The 24,824-nt window shown below is 40.5% G+C and overlaps 1 protein-coding gene and 1 long non-coding RNA gene across 38 annotated transcripts in view; both read left to right on the forward strand.

The window, feature by feature from the left end:
* Positions 1 to 24,824, forward strand: part of LOC126938910 (leucine-rich repeat-containing protein 37A2-like) — a 197,904-nt gene that overhangs the window by 161,444 nt on the left and 11,636 nt on the right. For 13 of the 37 annotated variants that reach the window (XM_050763644.1, XM_050763641.1, XM_050763643.1 and 10 more), the window contains 2 exons: positions 19,718 to 19,789; positions 20,340 to 20,414. The exons of 3 other annotated variants lie outside the window; for them this stretch is intronic. In XM_050763644.1, the coding sequence (XP_050619601.1) occupies positions 19,718 to 19,789; positions 20,340 to 20,414 (147 nt within the window). Of the gene's footprint in view, positions 1 to 988; positions 1,061 to 3,905; positions 3,978 to 4,647; positions 4,729 to 19,717; positions 19,790 to 20,339; positions 20,415 to 24,824 lie in introns of those variants that run through there. 21 more of the 37 variants (XM_050763646.1, XM_050763649.1, XM_050763639.1 and 18 more) reach the window with 5 other exon arrangements.
* On the forward strand, positions 10,868 to 19,373 carry LOC126938964 (uncharacterized). Its single transcript, XR_007720255.1, has 2 exons — positions 10,868 to 13,826; positions 13,858 to 19,373. It is a non-coding gene; the product is annotated as an uncharacterized LOC126938964 (long non-coding RNA).

Below are 24,824 nucleotides of genomic sequence, written 5' to 3' on the forward strand. Positions count from 1 at the left end.
CATCCATAGTCTGGATGCATCCTAGTTTATTTAATAATTCCCCCATTGATGAATGTTTAGTTTAGTTTTATTGTTACATACATTGCTGAAATGAAATCCCTGTACATGCTTCTTTGTCAACATGGGCAAGTATTCCTGTAGAATAGATATCTAGAAATGGAATTGTTGGGGTGAAGACTATGTAGATATAAAATTTTAATTGCCCTCAAAAATGTCCCAACTTACTCTATTGTCAGGAGAAGATGACAGCATTCATATCCCCACACCTTTCACCACTGGGTATTCTCCAACTTTTTGTTGAAGTTATGCATGAATAAAAGGGATTCCATCTAAATTTGAATTTTTCTGATTACTCATGAATTTAATTAAATGTCTTTATATGTTTATAGAGCATTTGTGTTTCTTCTCTGAGTTTTCTGGCCTTTGTTCATTCTCCTTTTGAATCGTTTTATAATTTTCTTACTGATTTGTAGAAAGAACTGGTTTAGACACAAATGATTTTGGAAAAAATGCTTACATTCGAAGTAACTGGCATTTTTCACAACAGTTTGTGTGTCACATCATTAGTTCAACGTATATAGACAAGTCATGCATGAGTTCTAAATTAAAAATAAAACACATACTAGGCGCGGTGGGTCATGCCTGTAATCCCAGCACCTTGGGAGGCCGAGGTCGGCGGATCACCTTAGGTCAGGAGTTTGAGACCAGCCTGGCCTATGGGGCAAAACCCCGTCTCTACTAAAAATACAAAAATTAGCCAAGCTTGGTGGTGGGTGCCTGTAATCCCATCTACTTGGGAAGCTGAGGCAGGAGAATTGCTTTATTTAGTTTTGAAATGAAAATGAAATGAAATGAAATGAAAGCAGAGCAGATACCACCGTCTTAAAATGATCATGACCCAGCTTTCCCCCACATGCAGGACATAGTCCTGTGCGGCAAATAGTTGTACTTTGCATTTTAATCTAGAAATAACTTGTTCATTTTCCAGAATTCTCAATGAAAATTATTTGACTGAATTACATAAGGATTCATTTGAAGGCCTGCTATCCCTCCAGTATTTGTAAGTTAGTTAATCACATTTATGAGTTTTTAGTCATATAATCTGTAAAACGAATAAGGGGTTCAAATTAGATAATCTCTAAGATTTCTTCCAGCAACAAAATTCTGCAATTCTGTAAGTTTGTATAGAGTCTCAGCCCATCTCTAGCATTAGTTACCTCCTATGCATTTTTAGTTTTTTAATTCCATAGACAAAATACAGACAGAAAAAAATTTCACATGGTAAGAAGATCTGAGCAGTGACTGACACCCGTATGAACCTTGTTTTATAAGGGTTCACACACCATCTTCTTCTATTCAGTCTACAACCAATAGATAAAATCTAATGTATGGTCTATTTTTAAATAGCCCATTAAGTTAAGATTTTTGCATTTTTAAAGGACTGTGAAAGAAAAAGAAAAGAACCAAAGAGAAATATGTGAGAGAGATCACATGTGGCCCAGAAAGCCTAAAATATTTACTGTCTGACCTTCACAAAAAAGAGATTTGAAAAAGTTGGTTTAGTAGGATGAAAGGAATTAAAGTTAACTTCAGATTGTTGCCTAAAGGAGAAGATACAGACCATCTACATTCATTTGTACATCATTAATCCAGAATTTTTTGGTAATTTAAGGGGAATTAAATTAATATTTAAATATTAAAAATCAGCTGAATTATATAGATAATATTATCAAGAATATTAAGCCCCCAAGAGAATAGACTGGTATTAAGGATTTCATTTCAGGAATTGTTATATGAAAACAGATGTTTAAAATGGTGGTTAAGTGGTAGAGCTAGAAATGTTTACACTCAGAAGTATACCAGAAATGCCCCTAACTCTTCACTAATTACAAAATAACTATCTCCCCAGCCGTGTTACCAAGAAAGGGATACCCGCATAGTATTTCTGTCTGTTTAGAGACAAGAAGATACTATGTTCATTGCTATGAAAGCTTGATTCCTATCCTTTGTCTCCCTTCCTAAACTATCCTGCACACAGTCAGAGAAGTGTGTATGTCATTAATCTTTGTTAAGCTCATTAGTGATGCGCTTTGTGCAAACAGATTCTTTCAACGTAGAAGGATTAAGGAAAGTGAGTGTAAAGACCCTCAAGTGGATGCCACAGTGCTACAGAGGCCATGAAATGATAAAACTACATTTCCTTTAAAATAGTCATTTTCCTTCTACTCACTCCCCCAGCTATTCATTTATTTTACAAATATTTGAATTTGCTTTATTTCCAAGTGTCAGTTTTAAACATGGTGGGTGATGCAGATGAGCAAGACCTAGTCCATGCTTGCAAGGAGTTTATGCTCAGAAGAAATGGGATAAAAAAATAACTACATTAAAAAGAACAAATGGATGTGGGCACTAGGAGGGATATATTGTTTCTGCAGCATAGGAGGGATAAATTATTTCTGGAGCACAGAAGAGGGGAAAATGCCTTCAATCTGGACCCAGGAGGATGTTACTAGAACAATGCCATTTGAATAGGACTTTGAAGGGCCATTGTGTAATATCAGACAGACATCTTGGGGAAAATAATCTCAACTTGCAAAAGGAAAATGGGAGAAGGGCAAAACACAGGAAAGTATTCCAGGAATACCATGAGTACCTGTAGAGTACAAGGAGGGAGAGTAGGAAATTGGAGCCAGATCTTCTAGGGCTTTGAATGCCCTGCTGAGGAGCCATCATGGGGAACCGTGTTACCTTAGCAGTGCTGTAGATAGATCTGCATCACGATCCCTGAGAGGGTGCGTTAGAACTCAGTTCCGGACTCCGCCCTCATGGTTACTGATTCAGTTGGTCTAGAGTGGAACCAAGAATTTGCATCTTCAATAATTTCCCAGGAAATGCTGGTCTTTGCAAACCACTTGTGGAGAGTTTATCTGATGACTGTGTGCAGGATAGTTTAGGAAGGGAGAGACTAGAGATGGAGACATCAGCCAGACAGCGTTACACCATCCAGGTAAAGAGGGAGGGACCAGTCCCATCACTGTGTAACTGCAGAAATTGCTTTCATGAAATATTAAAGCAATATAAAACCAAAAATGAATTTCTATTATGATAGAAATTCTATTAATATGATTTGAATTAGTTCAAAGTTATGTATTAGGTAAAGGGGTAATTTCCTTTCAAATGATGTGAAAGGATGTCTTTTATTTCTTCTGATATTGAACTGGCTTAGGAAAACAGACCTAAACTAGGAAGGTGTATAAATGTGAGGCTATTTTTTTTTTGATATGGAGTCTCGCTCTGCTGCCCAGGCTGGAGTGCAGTGGTGCAGTCTCGGCTCACTGCAAGCTCCAGCTCCCGGGTTTATGCCTTTTTCCTGCCTCAGCCTCCCGAGCAGCTGGTACTACAGGTGCCTGCCATCAGACCCAGCTAATTTTTTGTATTTTTTAGTAGGGACGGGGTTTCACCATGTTAGCCAGGATGGTTTCAATCTCCTGACCTCAGGATCCGCCAGCCTTGGCCTCCCAAAGTGCTGGGATTACAGACGTGAGCCACCATGCCCGGCCCGACTATTTTTTTTAATATTAGAAATTATATATAGAGATAAAAACTTTGAGCTCATAATCTAGGATTTGATGAGACTACTAAAGGGCATCTAATCAAGTCTACTGCTCTCAGGAAAAATTAGTTCCAAAATCTATTAAGTTGTATATTTATTAAAACCATGAATGTGAGACTCTAGGAGAGGTATGGGCAGGGTTAGGGGCTCTGGAAAGTTCAAATACAAGTCCAAACGTTTAGAGTTGAGATGAAAAATGTGTATTCAATGTTATTCTACACTATTGCTATTATTCATACTAGTCGACATTTAATAACTAATCAAGGCAATATTTTCCTTTTGCTTTTCCTAGAGATTTATCCTGCAATAAAATACAGTCTATTGAAAGACGTACATTTGAACCACTACCATTTTTGCAGTTTATGTAAGTTACAAATATAACTTTATTACATTTGGAATTTTTATAAAACTTAATTATAAACCTCTTTGCTATTCATTTTGAAATATGATTAAAGTTTTACAAGTAGAAAGGTACTAAAATTATAGAGCAAATCCTTTTTGTCTCTAGCAAGGATTCTTGTGAGAATTGTTACACAGATCATAGTGAATCATCAGAGAGCAGTGGTTCTCAACTGTCTCTACTCAGGTGACATTTGGTAATGTCCAGAGACAGTTTTGGTTGACAAAACTGTGGGTGTGCTCCTGGCATCTGGTGGGCAAAAGCCAGAGATGCTGCTCAACATCCTCCAAGGTATAAAACAAACCCCCATGGCAAAGTTATAGAGTCCAAAAATGTCGATGGTACTGAAGTTGTGAAATCCTGTTCTAGAGAAATAAAGATCACTTCACACAGGTATTTACTGAGCATTCACTGTTTTGTAGCTAATGCACCACATGTGCAATATTAAAGTATAAATCATAAGCCAGAATCTTCCACAGTGAGATTTCCTTAGTGCGTACAGGAAGTATTGAGGTTATGCTCCATCCTATATAAATTAGAATCATGGCAAATGATAAATGTTCTGAAATAATTTTTTTTTTCCTTTGGCTTGTGTGTGTTTTTGTTTGTTTGTTTGTTTGTTTGTTTGTTTTAGAAATCTTGGTTGCAATTTACTCACAGAACTGAGCTTTGGAACATTTCAGGCCTGGCATGGAATGCAGTTTTTATACAAGTTGTAAGTGAAATAGAAGATGAATACATGTAAAGAACTATTTATGTATAAAAACTCATACAATTATTGGTTAGCTCTGTATAAGCACATTATGAACTCTGAAAAGTATGTCTTAAGATCCATTCATTTTTCTCAAATGGGGAAACTAAGGTACAAAGAGGCCAAGAGACGTACATAGCTTATTTATGACCTGCTCTGTTTGTCCTAGTTCTGACCTATGCATGGGCAAGAAAAGGCTTCAAAGAAGTGACCTTCAACTTAGTCTTGTTGCTGGGCTCAGGCCTGTAATCCTAGAACTTCAGGAGCCAAGGCAGGCAGATCACCTGAGGTCAGGAATTCAACACCAGCCTGGCCAACATAGTGAAACCCTGTAACTACTAAAAATACAAGAAAATTAGCCGGGTGTGGTGGTGCAGTTTTTTGCTCCCTGGAGGACTTTGTGTAAGCTTCCTTCCTTGCAGCTAAATGTTGCAGACATTTAAGCAGTTAGAAACTCTGCATATGAGCAGGAATCAAAGTTAAATCCAAAGTGTAGGGCCGGGCGTGGCAGCTCACACCTGTAATCCCAGTACCTTCGGAGGCCAAGGTGGGAGGATCACTTGAGGTCAGGAGTTTGAGACCAGCCTGGCCAACATGGCAAAACCCCGTCTCTACTGAAAATACAAAAATTAGCAGGTCTTGGTGGCAGGCGCCTGTGATCCCAGCTATCGGGAGTCCAAGGCACAAGAATGACTTGAACCTGGGAGGTGAAAGTTGCAGTGAGCCGAGATTGTGCCACTGCACTCCAACCTGCCCACCAGGCTGGTCTTGAACTCCGGTGATCTCAGGTGATCCGCCCACCTCAGCCTCCCAAAGTACTGGGGTTATAGGTGTGAGCCACCATGTCTGGCCAAGATGCTTTTTATGTTAAGCTATCGTGCAAAAAAAATTTTTTTGTAAAGAAAATACATCACTTTATCTTAATCCCATATACGTTCTTGACTACTCTTCTACCATAAGTGCAAAAATTCTATGATTTCTCTGTAGAACATACCCAGCAAATCAGAGTGGGTATATTCAATGGCCTGAAGGGGACTTTAGACTCAAGGTGAAGATTCTCCTCGACATCTGACTTTAGAAAAGACTTTCCACCTCTCTTGTGGTTCAGAAATCTAGTTTCACACAGTTCATTTTGAGGTAGAGGGAGGCATTCAGGATGTATCTAAACTAGAGCAGCAGTTTCTGCAGATGCTCCTCTCTGTCCTCATTAATTTGCTGATGCCTGACTTAGGGAAAGGACACTGAGGGTCTGTTTCTCTTTTGCCCTCACACCAGAGAACAGGCTCATTAGGTCCCTCCACCAACAGGTTTAGGGAGCATCAATACAAATGGCTTAAACTCACCGCCTTTACTAAGCACTTTATAACACTGGGAGTCCCTCATAAGAATCTGGTGGCCAGGAGCGGTGGCTCATGCCTGTAATTCCAGCACTTTGGAAGGCTGAGGTGGGTGGATCACCTGAGGTCAGGGGTTCAAGACCAGCCTGACCAACATGGTGAAACCCTGTCTCTACTAAAAATACAAAAATTAGCTGTGCATGTTGTTGGGCACCTGTAATCCCAGCTACTCAGGAGGCTGAGGCAGGAGAATCACTTGAACCCAGGAGGCAGAGGTTGCAGTAGCCGAGATCGCACTATTGCACTGCAGCTGGGGCGACAGAGTGAGACTCTGTCTCAAATCATCATCATCATCATCATCATCATCGTCATCATCTAGCCAGCTTCACTACAATTATGTAGGAAACACCAGGAAAACACTGGAATCACAGTTGATAAAAATTAATGAATTCACTCAAAAACATTCACTGACTGCCATGTCCGTTTGTGCCAGGTACTCTACTAAGCGCCAGGGGTAGAAAATCCATCTCAAAGACACACCAAGATGAGGACTTTGTCCCCAAGGGACTTTCATTCCTCAAGGAGGAAGCGGCTGCTGATGGGAAACATACGAGAGTCATGTGGGGATCTGTACAGCAGGGTGACCAGGAGAGGACAAGGCAGGAATGGGTGGTGGGTAAGAAAGACTTGAGGAGACACTAACTTGCTTATCTCGAGTTTCTGTGTTCGTCTTAACAGAAAAGGGCATTTGCTTCATGGTGATGAAAAAATCAGAGCCAGCTGATACTGGAAATTAATACTCATTTCATATAAACAGAATAGAGCTGAACCCTTCAAACTAAGTCACAGTTACTTTCAGAGATTGGCACAAGGGTCTCAACACACCAAGTGTGTTAGGGGCTGGGCTCCTTTGTTTGGGTCAAATCTTTCTGGTAAACAAAGCTACACTGCAGAGTCATATTTGGCACATGTGACCTATAGGCCCATTGCATTTCTTTCCAAAGGCAAGTTGCCAAGGGAAGGTGCCAGTAATTTTATGACCAGTATGACACCATTTTGTGGTGTTTGTAAGTTGAAACAATATATTTCCCGGCATTACATAAGTTTGTAAAAAACAAACAACAAAAAGAGGCCCCAGCTGTGGTTGCTGGATGATGAATTGAATAGAGCCTAAGCTTCAGAGCTTCTCACTTGCACAGGCCCTTCCAAGGTCCTGGGAGGGCCCCTGGAAATTTTTGTATTCATAATTTATGTTTTTACTAGATAAGGTTCAGGCCCCACAAAATCCTGAAATCATCCCTGGGTTCCAATAGTTACAGCATAGTAAATCTCTTGAATAAAGCCTCTATGTTATTGATACTGACTGGCCAGGTTAGCAGTGTGATAGGGTCAGTCCATTTTGAATCTGAAATCCATCTCAAAGACATACCAAGAGCTTATTAGTGGACTTAACTGGGTTCTGCTGGCCCAAGCGCAGTAAAGCCAAACACCCATATCGAGGTTCTGCATTGGGGAAAGGAGGACATTTATTTGCAGGGCATCCAAGCAAGAAGGACCAGGCAGCTATCAAAGTCCCCCTCTGAATGGGGGCAGTAATCTTATCTCTTACAGATGAAATCATGAATGAAATGGTTTATGGAAAAGCAGCAATGGTTGATAATTCTAAATGTTAAGTAAGTTTATATTTTTTCCTTGAGTTTAAAGTGCTTCTTCATTCCCATACACAGGTCCAGACTGATGGCTTATTTTTTAAAATTCTCTTAGTCACTTCATTGGTTCTAACAATAATTTTAGAAACTGGATGACTTTGCAGTGTAGAAAGGCTATACTTTATTCCGATAGAGCACACTCACATATTGGCTTGTCTGTGGCGCATCAATATCATGCCAAGAATGTAAGCACTAAGAGAGAATCAGAGCAAAATCCAGGCTTTATCCCTATTGAATTATTTATCCCACTATTAGAATATTAGTGAGGTAGGTGTGGCCACCCTGTGATGGCAAATTGAGCTTCGTTCACAAACATGCCTTGTTGTGCCCCCCAGTCTACTGACATCAGCTTCCTTTACACGGCGGTAGATGCACAGAAGTGTGCGCAGTCGAGGATGTTGTCATCATGCTTTGGTATGTATTGGAACCCTGGCAGCTGCTTCTCGGATTCAGAGAGGCGTAAACATTACAGATGAAAAGAACAACTGGCGTCTGTCCTTTGGGGTGATTTAGGGTGGCTGTTTAAATTTGTAATGGTTGAAAAGTCTTGAGATTGTCACACGTAGCAACTCTTATACTTTTCTTCTCAGCTGCAGCTTATTCTTCTCACCTGTGTAACAAGCTGTCTTCTCTTCTCACAGAAGCTCAGCATTTCTTCCTCTGCCCCATAGCATTTTTTCAGTACTTACATTTACTAGGTCCTGTTTAGGTTGTAGGCACCTAAGTACTTATACAAGTGAGATAACATGTCCGAAGTTCTTAGAACAGTGCTTGGCATATGGTAAATGTTCCATACGTGTTACCTCCTATGATATCTCACTTTCATTTTTCCAACAACTCTTGCAATGCGGTTATTATCATCATTTCTATTTTGCAGATGAGGAAGTTGAAACTCAGAGACGCTAGGTAATTTGCTGAGGTTCACATGGCTAATAAATGGCAGAACCACTTACAAACTTTGCAAGTAATTTTCGATGCAGCTCTTAGTTCCCCTGTAATAGGAGCTGAATTATGACAATTTGGCTTTGTGTGCATTGTATCTTACTTTCGAACTTGAATAGGACTTTTAGAGCAGTGAGCTCCGTTTCCCTCTGAGAATCCCATGCTTCTGGAGCTCCTGGCCGTACCAGCTCTGGGCATCCCCAGGGTTCATGCTCACTAGTCAGTGCTGGTGTGACATGACGGCTGAGCACCAGCACTGTGTCCAGCGCATTGCTAGGCACTATACACATGCTCTTTCATTGCTTCCTCAAACTGCCTTGTGCTGTAAATGCTACCCAGAAAGGCTCATGTTCATTACTCAAGTCACTTCACCAGAAAGTGACAGAGCCAGAATTCCAACCCAGGTCTGCAGATTCCAGGTCCCTTGCTTCTCCTGTTGTTCCTCATTTTCAGGGAGTCTTCTTCAAGGTTATTCTCAGGACTTTGATTAAGATATAGGCTCACAGCTCGGCATGGTGGCTCATGCCTGTAATCCCAGCACTTTGGGAGGCCGAGGTGGGTGGATCACTTGAGCTCAGGAGTTCAAGACCAGCCTGGCCAACATGGTAAAAGCCCGTCTCTACTAAAAATACAAAAACTAACTGGGCATGGGGACGGGCAACTATAATCCCAGCTACTCTGAAGGCTGAGGCAGGAGAATCACTTGAATCCAGGAGGTGGAGGTGGCAGTGAGCCAAGATCACACCATTGCACTCCAGCCTGGGCAACAGAGTGAGACTTCGTCTCAAAAAAAAAAAAAAAAAAAAAAAAGCTCACCATTTCAGATTCTCTAGACTTTGCTCCTGAGAAAGGGTTTACGTGATGCAGTTCGAGGTCTTGTATTGACCAGCCTGGTGTGGGGACATGTGTTTTCATGACCCATGAACCTATATAGATGAGTAAAGAGGTTACTTTCTCCCCAAGTACATCACACATATTGGATGAGGGTCTAGGTCATCTGCTTATTTCTTTGACTACCTTCCTCCATGGAACCAGTTTTCCCTGACTGCCTTGGGATTCTAGCATAGATCATTTTGGAGTTTGTCATTTAAATTTGGTTTCATGGCCGCTTTGGACATTTTTTCAGCTAACGCTGTTAGGGTTTCAGTACATTTAAGACAGTGATGACATGCACCAGTCCTTTCATCTCTGTCTCCTCAGTTAATAGAAAGGAAACATAGCCCATCTATCTGGACCTGAACAGAAGTTGGAGAAAAAAATAAAAATAAAAAACAGGCAAGAAATGTTCCCTTATTTTGTGAGCTACCTTTATTCTGTCCCATTGTTCTACAGTAAAAGGCTTGTACAAAAATATTTCAGTTTTCCTAATCTAATAAGGCATATTTAAAAAAATTATTTAGAGCAATACTTCTTAAACTTTGACTCTCAGACTGTCTTTGAGACCAAAAAAAGCTTGCCACATTTTACTCCCATAAAGATACCAAAAAGGCGATGGACTGGGAGTCAGTGCACCTTAGTTTAATGTGTAAAATGAAAGACTTGAACCGGAAATGGAAATGATCATCTACTGTGAATCTAAAAACAGTTAAGGCGCTGTGGCTCACGCCGGTAATCCCAGCATTTTAGGAGGCCAAGATGGGCAGATTGCTTGAGCCCCAGGAGTTCAAGATCAGCCTGGGTAACAAAGTGAGACCCCGATCTCTACTAAAGACTTTTTAAAAGTGGAAACATAAATATAAATAAATAAAAACATTCATATCGTTTGGTTTGTGGAAAAGAGTTGCTGTAGAGTCCTCAAACTTCAGCCGTTGAGCAAGTTCCCACTCAGTCTCTCCATGGCCCAGGCACCACCTTAGTCAAGAAAAGAATGCCTTAGAACAGGAGAAATATAGGAGAATATCGAGTGGCCCTATATTTTAATTTCATTAGGGACAAATGCAAACATCCTAATGTCAGTTGGAGAAGAGCTTCCTACTTCAGAGGTAATGCTGAGCTTAAGGCTATGGATGAGCTGTCAAGAAAGATGGAAGGTTGGAGAGTGAGATAATTTTGGTGGAAAGATAACAAACTTGGCTAAGTTGTTTTGGCTACATATTGCTTTGTAGTCATTATTATTATTATTTTTTAATAGAAACAGGGTCTCACTATGTTATTCAGGCTAGTCTCAAACTCCTGGGCTCAAGCTCTCCTTCTACTTCGGCCTCCCAAAGTGCTGAGATTACAGGCTTGAGTTGCTGTGCCCAGCCTACATTCATTTTTAATAGCTGGGAGGAAAGTGGGCAGGGGAAGATAGAGAAAGAGGGGGCAGCCGACTTGAACAAAGCCCACCAGTGGTCTTACAGGTTTTCATGCCAAAAAAAAGTACGAAGGGTATTTAAAGCCCTAGTTTGAGAATCCATACTTAACCAGTCATGTGGCACTCACATTCTTTCTTTCTCTTTGTAACATCATCTTATTGAATATTAGTGTTACAGAACAAGTTAATGGCACTGAAAAACCATCTGAAATAGGAAGAGGAGGGGGATCACAAGGCAGGACGACTGTGTGGCTCCCGGCCTCGCCACTGACTCACTCTGACCGTGGTCAAGGGAGAGTGAGTCTTCACTCCTCTTTTTTCATCTGCCAGCATGTTTGTTCTCCTGGCACCTGGTGTTCTATACGATACAACATGCTTCTTTGTGTTAAATTGAGACATGATCCACATACCATCAACGCAGTATTATAAAGTGGACAATTCAGTGGTGGTTAGTATATTCACAAGGTTGTATGGCAAACAACCACCATTATCTAACCCCAGAGCATTTTCATCATTCTGAAAAGAAACATGGTACCCATTAGCCATCACTCCCCATTGCTGTCTTCCCTCAGGTCCAGGTAAGTACTAATCTACTTTGAGTCCCTGTGGATTTGCCTCTTCTAGATCTTTCATATAAATGAATCATACAGTATGTGGCCTTCTGTGTCTGGTTTCTTTTCACAAAGCATGTTGTTTCTAAGGTCCTCCCATGCTGCAGCATGTATCATTCCTTTGCAAGGCTGAGTGATATTCCATTGTATGGAGCCATCACTGTATCAGTTCATCCATTCATCACTTAGTGGACATTTGGGTTGTTTCTACTTTATTCTGGCATTTATGAATAATGCTGCTGTGGACATGCATGTACTCGTTTTTGTGTGGACATGTTTTTAATTCTAGGGTGCATCCCTAGCAGAATTGCTAGATCACAGGGCAACTCTTACGTTTAACTTTTTGAGGACCTGTCAAACTGTTTTCCACAGTGGCTGCTCAGTTTTACACTTCCACCTGCAATGTTTGAGGGTTTCAGTTTCTCCATGTCTTTGTCAACACTGTCATTTTCTATCTCTTCAAATTATAGCCATCCCAGTGAGTGTAAAGTAGTATCTAGTATCTCGCTGTGGTTTTTGATGGATATTTCCCTAATGATTTAAGACATTGAACATTTTTTATGTGCATATGGGCCATTTATATATCTTCTTTGAAGAAATATTCAAATCCTCTCCCTGTTTGTCTTTTTATTGAATTACAGGAATTCGGTATATCTTCGGGACACTCTGGATATTAGACCTTAACAGATAATTTGCCTGTATTTTCTCTCATCCTGTGAGTTCTGTGACTTTCTTGACAGTGTCCTTTGATGCACAAAAGTTTTTAATTTTCATAAAATCTAATTTATTTTTCTTTTGGTTGTTTGTACTTTTGGTGTCATGTTTGTGTATGAAATGTCTTATTCTTCTTTAAGAAGGTTCAGGGTTTGGTTTTAAATCAGGCTGTGTACCTTTCATGAGTCTGACATTCCTTTCACCATGTCAGGCTGCCTTCAGCTAGTAATAGTTCATTAAATTCAAAAGACAAAATTGTTTTAAAAGAAAAAAAAATCAGTTTGGAGAAGAAAAAACTGTTGTCTAATTTAGGGTCATGAGATTTACTCCCATGTTTTCGTCTAAGAGTCTTATCATTTTGGCTCTTACATTTAGGTATTTGACATATTTTGCATTAATTTTTATAATCGTGTGAGGTGTAGGGGGTCTACCTTCATTATTTTGCCACATAGATGTTCAGTTGTTCCACCACCATTTAAAAAAAAAATTATCCACATTGAATTGTTTTAGCACCCTTGTCAAAAATCAATTTGCCATAAATGCGAGGGTTTATTTCTGGGTTGTCAATTCTATTCTGTTGATTTATTTGTCTGTCCACATTCCAGTATCACACTGTGATTGCTGTAGATTTGATTTGGGTTTTGAAATTGGGACATTTGAGTCTTCCCACTTTGTTATTTTGCAAGATTATTTTGCTATTTTGGGTGCCTTAAATTGCCATAGAATTTTAGAACTAGCTTGTCACTTTCTGGAAAGAAGCCAGCTAGGATTTTGATAAGAATTGTGCTGTCAATAGCAAAGACATGTAATCAACCTAAATGTCCAACCTAAATGCTATGTTATTCCTATTCCAATACTTTGCAATATATGCAGCTTTTTAGAAAGAGGATGTGTTAGCAGGGCGCAGTGGTTCACGCCTGTAATACCAGCACTTTGGGAGGCCGAGGCAGGCGGATGGCCTGAGGTCAGGAGTTAGAGACCAGCCTGGCCAACATGGTGAAACGCTGTGTCTACTAAAAGTACAAAAATTAACGGGTCTGGTGGTGGGTGCCCATAATCCCAGCTACTCGGGAGGCTGAGGCAGGAGAATCGCTTGAACCCGGGAGGTGGAGGTTGCAGTAAGCCAAGGTCACGCCACTGCACTCAAGCCTGGGCGATAGAGCGAGACTCCAATGGAGACGGGTTTCAGCATGTTGATCAGGCTGGTCTCAAACTCTTGACCTCAGATGATCTGCTTGCTTCAGCCTCCCAAAGTGCTGGGATTACGGGTGTGAGTCAGCATGCCTGGCCAATAAATGAAAACTTTAAGTAAAAAAAAAATTGTAGTGAAACCATAGGTTAATTTGGAGAATTGCGGTATTATTATCTGATCCATGAATACAGAATACTCTGTTGAATTTGGTTTGCCAGATTTTGTCAAGCATTTTTCCATCTATATTCATAAGAAATACTGGTCTGTAATTTTTTGTGTGTGATGTCTTTAGTTTAGATACCAGGGTACTATCACCCTCATAGAATAAGTTAGGAAATGTTCTCTTCTCATCTATATTTTGAAAGACTTTATGAAGGATCCGTGTTAATTCTTCTTTAAGTATTTGGTAGATTCACCAGTGAAGCTGCCTGCTGGTCTTCAGCTTTTCTTTGTGGAAGGTTTTTTGATTACTACCTCAATCTCTTTACTTGACGTAGGTCTGTCTATTCAGATTTTCTGTTTTTTCTAAAGTCAGTTTCAGTAGTTTATATCTTTATGGTAATGTGTCTATTTCATCCAGATTATCTAATTATTAGCATATATTATTTATATATATAATCCTTTTTATTCATATTATAATCCTTGTTATGTCTCTAAGAACAATAGTAATGTTCCCTCTTTCATTCCTAATTTTAATAATTTGGTCTTCTGTATTTGTGCAGTACAGTGGCTCACGCCTGTCATCCTAGCACTTTGGGAGGCTGTGGTGGGAGGATTGCTTCAGCCTAGGTTGAAGGCCAGCCGGGGCAACATACTGAGACCTCATCTCTACAAAAAAATTTAAAAATTAGCTGAGCGTGGTGGCACACGCCTGTAGTCACAACTACTCAGGTGGCTAAGGCAGGAGGATCACTTGAGGCCGTGAGGTCGGGGCTGCAGTGAGCCATGATTGTGCCACTGCACTCCAGCCTGGGAAACAGAGTGAAACCCTGTCTTGAAAAATGCAAAATAAAAAAACAAAATGTTTGTGGCCAGATGCAGTGGTGCATACCTATAATCCCAGTACTTTGGAAGGCCAAGGAAGGAGGATTGCTTGAGACCAGGAGTTTGAGACCAGCCTGGGCAACATAGTGAGACCCTATCTCTAAAATTTTTTTTACAATTAGCCGAGTGTGGTGGTGCGCACCTGTGGTCTCAGCTACATCTTAATTTTATAACATTGTAGTTCAGATTAATACCAACTTTGTTTCAATAGTATATAAAAACTTTGCTTCTCTAAGGCTCCACTCTCACCCCCTGCTTTATCCTGTTATTGTCACACATTACATCTTTATACACTTTATGTTCATCAACTAGATTTATAATTATTGCATTATGTAAGTATCTTTTTCTTATTTTTTTTCTTTATTTTGGGACAGAGTCTTGCTCTGTTGCCCAGGCTGGAGTGCAGTGGCACAGTTTTGACCCACTGCAACCTCTGCCTCCCAGGTTCAAGCGATTCTAGTGCCTCAGCCTCCTGAGTAGCTGGGACTGCAGGCACGTAACACCATGCCTGGCTAATTTTTGTATTTTCAGTAGAGACAGGGTTTCACCATGTTTCCCAGGCTGGTCTCAAACTCTTGACCTCAAGTGATCCTCCAGCCTCAGCCTCCCAAAGTGCTGGGATTACAGGCTGAGCCACTGCGCCCGGCCAGTGCTTTTTATTTCTTTTTCACGTTAGTACTTCTTATAGGGCAGGTCTTTTGGCAACAAAGTCTTTCTCACTTTTTATTTATCTAGAATATCTTAATTTCTCTTTTATTTCAAAGGTAGTTTTGCCGGGTATAGAATTATTGGTTGACAGTTTCTTCAGCACTTTGAATATGCCATTTCATTGCCTTTTGTCCTCCACTGTTGTGTGTGGTTGTTTTGTTTTGTTTTCAGACAGGGTCTTCCTCTGTTACCCAGGCTGGAGTGCAGTGGTGCAGCCACTCACCGCTTCCACCTCCCAGCTTCCACCTCCCAGGCTCAAGCAATCCTGTCACCTCAGCCTCCTGGGTAGCTGGGACTACAGGCATGCGCCACCACAGCCAGCTTTTTAAAAATTTTTTGTAGAGACAGGGTTTTACTATATTGCCTGTGCTGGTATCCAACTCCTGACTTCAAGCAATTCTTGAGCCTTCAGCCTCCCAAAGTACTGGGATTACAGGTGTGAGCAACCATGCCCAGCACCTCCATTGTTTTTGAAGAGAAATCATCTGTTAATCTTACTGAGGATCCCTTGTATGTGATGAGTTGCTTTTCTCTTGCTGCTTTCAAGATATTCTGTCTTTGGCTTCTGTCAGTTTGATTATAGTATGTTAAGATGTGGATCCCTGAGTTCTTCCTACTTGTACTTTCTTGAGCTTCTTGAATACGCAGATTGTCTTTCATACCGTTTGGGAAGTTTGGGGCCATTATTTCTTCAAATGTTCTTTCTCCTTTTTTCTGTTTTTCTTCTCCTTGTGGGATTCTCATTATGTGTATGTTAGTTAGCTTGATGCTGTGTTCCACAAACAGGTCTCTGAGATTCCATTCACTTTCATTCATTTTTGTTTCTGTTCCTCAGAGTAAATATCTAAATTGACCTTCAAGTTCCCAATTCTTTCTTCTGCCTGATGTAACGTGCCATTGAGAACCTCTGGTAATTTTTCCATCTCAGTTACCATACTTTCCAACTCTAGAATTTCTATTTGGCTTCTTTTTATGGTTTCTATCTCTTTATTGATATTCTGTATTTGATGAGACCTTGCTTTCATACTTTCCTTTAGTTCTCTAGTCTACAGAACTGAAAGGTTTCTCTTATCTCTTTGAACATATTTTAAATAGCTGAATTAAATCTTTCTCTAGGCCAGGCATGGTGGCTTGTGCCTATAATCCCAGCACTTTGGGAGGCTGAGGTTGAGGCCAGGAGTGCAAGACCAGCCTGGGCAACTTAGCAAGTCCCCACCTCTACAAAAAAAAATTTTTTTCTGTCTAGTAAGTCTAACATCTGGTCTTTCTCAGGAACAATTTCTGCTTATTTCTCGCCCCCACCATGTGTATGGACCATACTTTGTTTTCTTGCATCTTTCATAAATTTTTGTTGAAAATTGAGTATTTTAAATAATATAATGTAGCAATTCTGAAAATCAGATCCATGCTCCCAGGGTTTGGTGTTACTGCTGCTTGTGCTAGTAGTTGCTATTTATTTAGTGACTTTTCTGAACTTCTTCGGTAAAGTCTTGCGTTATATATCATGTGTGGCCACTGAAGTCTCTTCTTGGTTAGCTTACCGATCAGCTAATGATTAAATGGAGGTTTACTTAAATTCTTGGAACTGATAAGTCTCCTAGTTTTTGCCAAGGGGCTCTGTGTACATGTTGGGGCATACCTTCAGCACTCAGCCAGATAGTTTACAGCCATGCCTTAGCTTTCACTTCTTGCTTTTGCAGAACCTCAAGATCAGCCAGGGGTGAGAGTTTATGAACTTAGTAGGTCTTCCCCGACCTGTCACTTACAGCATGGTTTTAAATCTCTAAAGGCTCACAGGGCACGTGCCTGTATTCCCAGATCTCAGGAGGCAAAGGAAGAAGGATCCTTTGAGTCCAGGAATTCTGGGCTGTAGCATGCTATGCTGATTGAGTGTCCTCACTAAGTTCAGCATCAGTATGGTGACCTCCCGGGAACAGGAGACCACCGGGTTGCCTAAAAAGGGGTGTACCAGCCCCGTTCGGGAATGGAGCAGGTTGGAACTCCCATGCTGATCACTAGTGGGATCGTGCCTGTGAATAACCACTGCTCTCCAGCCTGGGTAACACAGTGAGTGAGAATGTGTCCCTTAAAAAAAAGTCTAATTGACCATAGACTAATTAACTATTTAATCATGGGAAATGATTAGGGGAAAGACATAAAAAGAGAAACTGTAATTCTCTTTTTTTTGCTCTATCACGCAGGCTGGAGTGCAGTGGCTTGATCTCGGCTCACTGCAACTTCCGCCTCCCGGGTTCAAGCAATTCTCCTGCCTCAGCCTCCCGAACAGCTGGAACTACAGGCAAGCGTGGCGGTGAACTGCTAATGAGAAATTGTAATTCTCATAGAGGTCCTCCCAGAGGAGTAGAAGAAGGTTGAAAGGCATTTCTGTATTTAGTCTTCTCAACATTAAGGCTGGGCCAGTGGCTCACACCAGCACTTTGGGAGGCCAAGGCAGGCGGATCACTTGAGATCAGGAGTTCAAGACCAGCCTGGCCAACATGATGAAACTCCCATCTCTACTAAAAACACAAAAATTAGTCAGGCATGGTGGTGCGTGCCTATAGTCCCAGCTGTTTGGGAGACTGAGGAAGGAGGATTACCTGAGCTTGGGAAGTGGAGGTTGCAGTGAGCCAAGATCATGCCGCTGCACTCCAGCCTGGTCAATGGAGCGAGACCCTGTTTGGGTGAGGAGGGGAGGGGAGAGGAGAAAGGAAGGAAAGAAAATAGAAATAATTAAGGAGGAGGGAAGGAAAAAGAGAGAGAATGAAAAAGAAAGAATGAAGAACGAAAATAAAAATTAGAAAAAAAGTAAGGTTAAAGTAAACCCTTTTCTCATACAGATTAAACACATGAGTTCAAATTACAGCTTTGCTGCTTAATAGCTGGGTGACCTAGGACAAGTTATATAACCTCTCTGTGCCTCAGTTTCCTCATTTAAAAATAGGGCAATAATAATGTCTACCACATAAGGTTATCGTGAGGATTAAATGTGAAATGCTGATCCCAAATACCTGGCAACCCAGTAGATACTCACTGTAATAATTATTATCTGTATAATTTCTGCAGAAGTACAATGATGATTCTTAAAGGCAGATTTTCTTTTATTCCTGTTTCTTTTCTTTTTCTTGTTCACTTTAAAGAATTAAACAGAAAATCGATTCCAGCATTTTGGAATAATAATTTGCATCAAAATCAATTTATTCATTTTATTGACATATAAACAAAATGTCATTTGTTTATTCAATAAACATTTGTTAAATGCCTAATACATTTCAGACATCATGCCAGGCACAGGGATGAGAGGGCATGGTGGCGGGCACCTGTAATCCCAGCTACTCGGGAGGCTGAGGCAGGAGAATTGCTTGAACCCGGGAGGTGGAGATTGCAGTAAGCCGAGATTGCGCCACTGCACTCCAGCCTGAGCGACATAGTGAGACTCCGTATCAAAAAAAAAAAAAAAAAAAAAAAAAAAAAAAAAAGTGGTCTCTGTCCTCAAGGAGCTCATAGTCCGGGAGACCGACAAGTGGACAGGTGATTACACGCAATGTAAGAAAGGCTGTGATGTCATAAAAGAAGAAAGTGGGAGTAGGGTTTTGACCAGTTCCTCCTGTTGGATTTGTTCCTTTTTCTTTGGCTATAAAGCAAAAGAATTGGTCCTATGTTTTTTTAACTGTGCAAATTAAACCATAAATTTTAAAAACTTTATAAAGATAAAAGACAAGCAGCCAGCTGCAGTGACTCACGCCTGTAATCCTAACAGTTTGGGAGGCTGAGGCAGGTAGATCACCTGAGGTCAGGAGTTCAAAACCAGCCTGTCCAATATGGTGAAACCCCGTCTCTATTAAAAATACAAAAATTAGCTGGGCGTGGTGGCGGGCGCCTGTAATCCCAGCTACTCGGAAGGCTGAGGCAGGACAGGAGAATCGCTTGAACCTCGGAGGCGGAGGTTGCAGCGAGCTGAGATGGAACCATTGCACTCCAGCCTGGGCAACAAGAGCTTGACTCCATCCCCCCCAAAAAAAAAAAAAAAAAAAAGATGAACAACTTGAATTATGGAGGACACTAGAAATACTGTTTCCTACACAGTCAGGGCTTCCTACTAACATAGTCACTTGTAGGTTTTTTGACCTGAAAAGTTCTGTGGCATAGTTTTTCTTTGCTATCCACTTTTTTTTCCCTTGTAGTTCTTCCCCTCGTTCTCTCCTCTACTTCTAGAGACCTGGGTAGTTCCCTGAGGAATAGTGCTTTACAGAGTCTAATGGTGATTTATTAGGTATAAACAGAAAACATTTTTTTCTTTTTTACCTACAAGTTCTATAGCAAAAAATGAATATAAACTTTTCATGCAGTTTCTTTCACATTGAAAATTCAGGTTATTTTAATTCCATTCCATTTTTCAGAATTCTCAATCGCAATCCTCTGACAACTGTTGAAGATCCGTATCTCTTTAAATTGCCAGCATTAAAATATCTGTAAGTACTATAGTACTCTCACGAGTCATGAGATGATTTATGCTTTTTAAATTTTTATCAAAGCTTAAGTATTTTGCATTTAGGCTAAAAGGTCATAATTATTGGCAAAGAAAAAAATTAAAGAGGATGTATAATTGTTAAGCCAGCAAGGGAAAAGAACAGTGTTGAAGAACCCATATAGATTTGGAACATGTAGACACATGGAAGAATATTAATTTACCAAGAAAGCAAAGGGGAAAAGGTGTTCATTATTCTAAAAATGAAAAAAAGAGTAAATAAAATGGTGAATGCAATTTGAAAATGAGAAGATAATGGTTAAAAAAGAAAAAGGTGTAAGTTCTGCTCTTGAATATCATGAATTTGATGATGCAAATCAACTTAAATTTCTCTAATAAGAGCTCCCCGGAATTCTACAGCAAATAAACTCTTGAGCTGGCTTGTTTTATAGAGAAACTAAAATTGAAGTAATCACATGTCCTTGAAATGCCTTTTTAAGTACAGAATTTTTTATTGGGGTTCATATCATGAATGTTTCGACTTTCTTCTTCAGAGACATGGGAAAAACGCAAGTTCCACTTACAACACTTAAGAACATTCTCACGATGACTGTTGAACTGGAAAAACTGTAAGTTATTCTCTTCTTAGATTTATTTTCACTTAGTTGGTTCTTTAGGTTTGTTTTATTATTTTCTTAAGTCAGGTTTATTGAGTTGTAATTTTCATATACTAACATTCACCCTTTTTAAGGGTACAGTTTGATGAGTTTTGACAAATGTATAGTTATATAACCACCACCACATTCCCAATATAAAGCATTTCTGATGCCTCAAAAAGGCCCCTCCTCCCACCATTAGCCCCTGTTAGCTACTAATCTGATTTCTGTTCCTATACTTTTGCCTTTTCCAGAATGTCTTATAAATGAAATCATACAGCATGTCGCCTCTTGTGTTTGGCTTCTTTCACATAGCATTTTTTTTTTTTTTTTTTGAGACATAGAGTCTCACTCTGTCACCCAGGCTGCAGTGCAGCGGCACGACCTAGACTCACTGCAACCTCCGCCTCCCAGGTTCAAGTGATTCTCCTGCCTCAGCCTCCTAAGTAGCTGGGATTACAGGCGCATGCCACCACGCCCGGCTAATTTTTGTATTTTTAGTAGAGACAAGGTTTCACCATGTTGGCCAGGTTGGTTTCGAGCTCTTGACCTCAAGTGATCCGCCCGCCTCAGCCTCCCAAAGTGGTAGGATTACAGATGTGATCCACCTCGCCTGGTCTCACTCATCATAAGTTTTTTTGAGATTCTGCTACCATCCACGTTGTTGCACTCATCACTACAGCTGGCCCTCCATATCTGCAGGTTGCTCATCCATGGATTCTACTAACCATGGATGGAGAATATTTGGAAAAAATAAAATATATAAAACAACAATACAACAATAAAAACAGTAGAAAAGTTAAAATACAGTATAATTATTTACATACCATTTACCCTGTATTAGGTATTTAAAGTATACTTGAGGCTATATACAAACATTACGTCATTTCATATAAAAGACTTCAGCATCTGTGGACTTTGGTATCTGCAGGGGGTCCTGGAGCCAATCCCCTACAGACACCAAGGGACAGCTGTTCACTCCTTTTTATTGCTGAGTAGTGTTCCAGTTGTGTGGAAACCCCATCTCTACTAAAAATACACAAATTAGCCAGGTGTGGTGGCCCACGCCTGTAATCCCAGCTACTCTGGAGGCTGAGGCACGAGAAGTGCTTGAACCTGGGAGGTGGAGGTTGCAATGAGCCGAGATTGCACCACTGCACTCCAGCCTGGGCAACAGAGTGGGACTCTGTCTCAAAAAAAAAAGTAAAAAATAAAAATGTTTTCTGAAGAGAAGTTTTTAATTTTGATCAGCTTGAAGTTACCAATTTTTTCTTAAATGGCTTGTAATTTTTTGGTTTTTACCTAAGAAATCTTTAAGAACCTGTTGTTTAATCCAACAACGAAATGATTTTCTCCTATGTCTTCTCCCAGAAATTATATACATTTAAGTCTATGATCCATTTTGAGTTAATTTGCATATATGATGTGAGGTATCTTTTTTCTTGCAATTTTATTTTTATTTTTTATTTTTTTTGTAGAAACGAGGTCTCACTAATGTTGCCCAGGCTGGTCTCGAACTCCTGGTATCAAGTGATCCTCCTGCCTCACCCTCCCAGAGTGCTGAGATTACAGGCATGAGGCACTGTGCCTGGCCTTCTCTGCAGGTTTTATATATATATATATATATATATATATATATATATATATATATGTCAGCCAGGTGTGGTGGCACACGCCTGTAGTCCCAGCTACTAGGGAACCTGAGTCAGGAGGATCACTTGAACCAGGAGATGGAGGTTGCAGTGAGCCAAGATGGCACCACTGCACTCCAGCCTGGGTGACAAAGCGAGACCCTGTTTTTTTTAAAAAAAGTGTGTGTGTGTGTGTGTGTGTGTGTGTGTGTGTGTATGCCTGCAGGGCCCTATTGTGAATTTGTTACACAATTACTGCAACTTAAATAGTGCCACCACCCCACCATATGGCAAGCTAAATAGAAACTCATTTATGCTAAGGCTGGTTGAGGGCATTATAGAAGATTAGCATGGAAAGGGCCCTTCATTTCGCACTCTGCTCCATTCATTTTTGTCAGGTCACTTTCTTATCTTCACCACATTGTCAGATCTGTTTTACTGCTCTAGCCTCACTTCCCTCAGCCTCCTGCAGCATCTTCCCTGTCAGCTAGATCCCTTCCTCTCTGGATGAAGTCCTCTTCATCGACCAGCTTTCTCACTTGGTTCTCTAAGACAGTGAGGATCTGTCTGCTTTTTTCTTGACCATTAGTGGATAGGAAAAAAGCTCTCATTCTCTGTAACCATTTGTCACCAAGGCCATAAAGACATTGAACTAACTGCCTTATGGGAGTTCGTTATTGGAAGTCTTCAGTTTACACATTGATATACAAAGTAAGTAGGCCAGTGCATTTGAGTCTTGGCTCATGTGTAATGATCTTTAATGCGTGTTGAAAAATTATTCTCAAGTAAGGATAACATACACCTCAGGTCATTTACAGTCTCAAAGGTTTGTCAGTATACTTTAAAACAATCCTGGGAACAGTTCTAGATTGAAGGAGACTAAAGAATCATGCACTAAGTGCAATGTCTGATGTTTGATTGGATTCTGAATTTGTTTAAGCCATGTTATGACTGGGACATTGTAAAAATGTGTATATGGACTACATAGTAAACAATGATAATATTAAGTTCCATTGGGTGATGATAGTATTCTGGTTATGTAGGAGAATGCCTTGGTTCTTAGGGGCTGCACACTGAAGTATTTAATGAAGGGTCATTATGTCTGCAACTGACTCTCAAATGGCTTGTCCAGAACACGTGGAAAGCAAATGTGGTAAAGTATTAGCAACTGTTGATTCTAGATGAAAGTTATACAGGTGTTCATTATACCATTCAAAAATGCTTTCCAGCCATCCTAAGGCTTAAAGGAAAAAAAACAAAATGTTTAAAATAAAAAGTTGGGGGCAGGAAAATAACACAAAACCTCTGGGCTCGTGCCTGTAATCCCAGCACTTTGGGAGGCCAAGGAGAGAGGGTTGCTTGAGCTCAGGAGTTCAAGACCAGCCTGGACTACATGGTGAAACCCCATCTCTACAAAATATACAAACATTAGCCAGGCGTGGTGGCACACACCTGTAGTTCTAGCTACTCAGGAGGCTGAGGTGGGAGGATCACTTGAGCACAGGAGGCAGGGGCTGCAGTGAGCCGAGATTGCACCGCTGCACTCAGCCTGTGTAACAGAGCGAGACCCGGCCTCAAAACAAACAAAAGAAACACCTTTGTGTCAGAGTTAAGGTTGCTGTATAATAAAATGCTGGGGTACGGTTCTGGGTCCATTCCACATGAAGATCAGAGGCTTCCACTGGACCCAAAGGAATAATACTAGTCCCTTGTGATTATTCCTCTGTAGGTTTGAAAGATGTGTCAGGCCAACTTATTGGATGCAGTTTTAATCTAAAACTCTATATACATTGTACCCCCAACTCATAGACTTCATGTATCCATGAAACACTCTTCTGTCTCCACAGTCTTAATGTGGCCCTAATAAAGCCATCCTTTTGGAGGACTCAGAAAAGGCCCCCCACAACCTCTGCAACATAATAATTATAGTAGTTGGCCAGGCATAGTGGCTCATGCCTGTAATCCCAGCACTTTGGGAGGCCAAGGCGGGTGGGTCACGAGGTCGAGACCATCCTGGCTAACACAGTGAAACCCTGTCTCTACTAAAAATACAAAAAAAAATTAGCCGGGCGTGGTGGCGGGCGCCTGTAGTCCCAGCTACTCGGGAGGCTGAGGCAGGAGAATGGCGTGAACCTGGGAGGTGGAGCTTGCAGTGAGCCGAGATTGCGCCACTGCACTCCAGTCTGGGAGACACAGCGAGACTCCGTCTCAAAAAAAAAAAAAAAAAAAAAATTATAGTAGTTAACTGCTACTGAGCACTCACTGTGTGCCAGGCATTTTTCAGGTATTGATTTATTTAATCCTCAAAATTCATTAGAGGTAGGTACTGTTATAATGACAAGGCCGAGAAACAGAGATTAAGCAATTTGCTCAAATTTACATTATTAGCAGAGCTGGGATTTAAGCCTGGTCTGGCTGTGGAATCTGTATTCTTAATGACCATGCTATACTCCCTGAGATTAACCTTTTACTCCAGTTACAGGGATTGTCTTTATCTCTCTGAAACTGCCCCCAATAAGCCATAACAATAAACTAATCAATTGTCTTGGTTATCTCTTCTTCCCAAATTTACATTTTGAATAAAAATTCAAACATGCCAGAAAGATGAAAGAATAGTACAGAAACTAATCGAAGATCAGGCACTGCATGTCATGTCTTCGTTTCCTTTCATCTAAAACATTCCTCTACTTTCTTTGATCTTTCATGACATTGGGATTTTTTAAGAGTCAAAGATAGTTGTCTTGTAAATTGT

The sequence above is a fragment of the Macaca thibetana genome, chromosome 16, assembly GCF_024542745.1.
Source record: "Macaca thibetana thibetana isolate TM-01 chromosome 16, ASM2454274v1, whole genome shotgun sequence".
NCBI lineage: Eukaryota > Metazoa > Chordata > Mammalia > Primates > Cercopithecidae > Macaca > Macaca thibetana.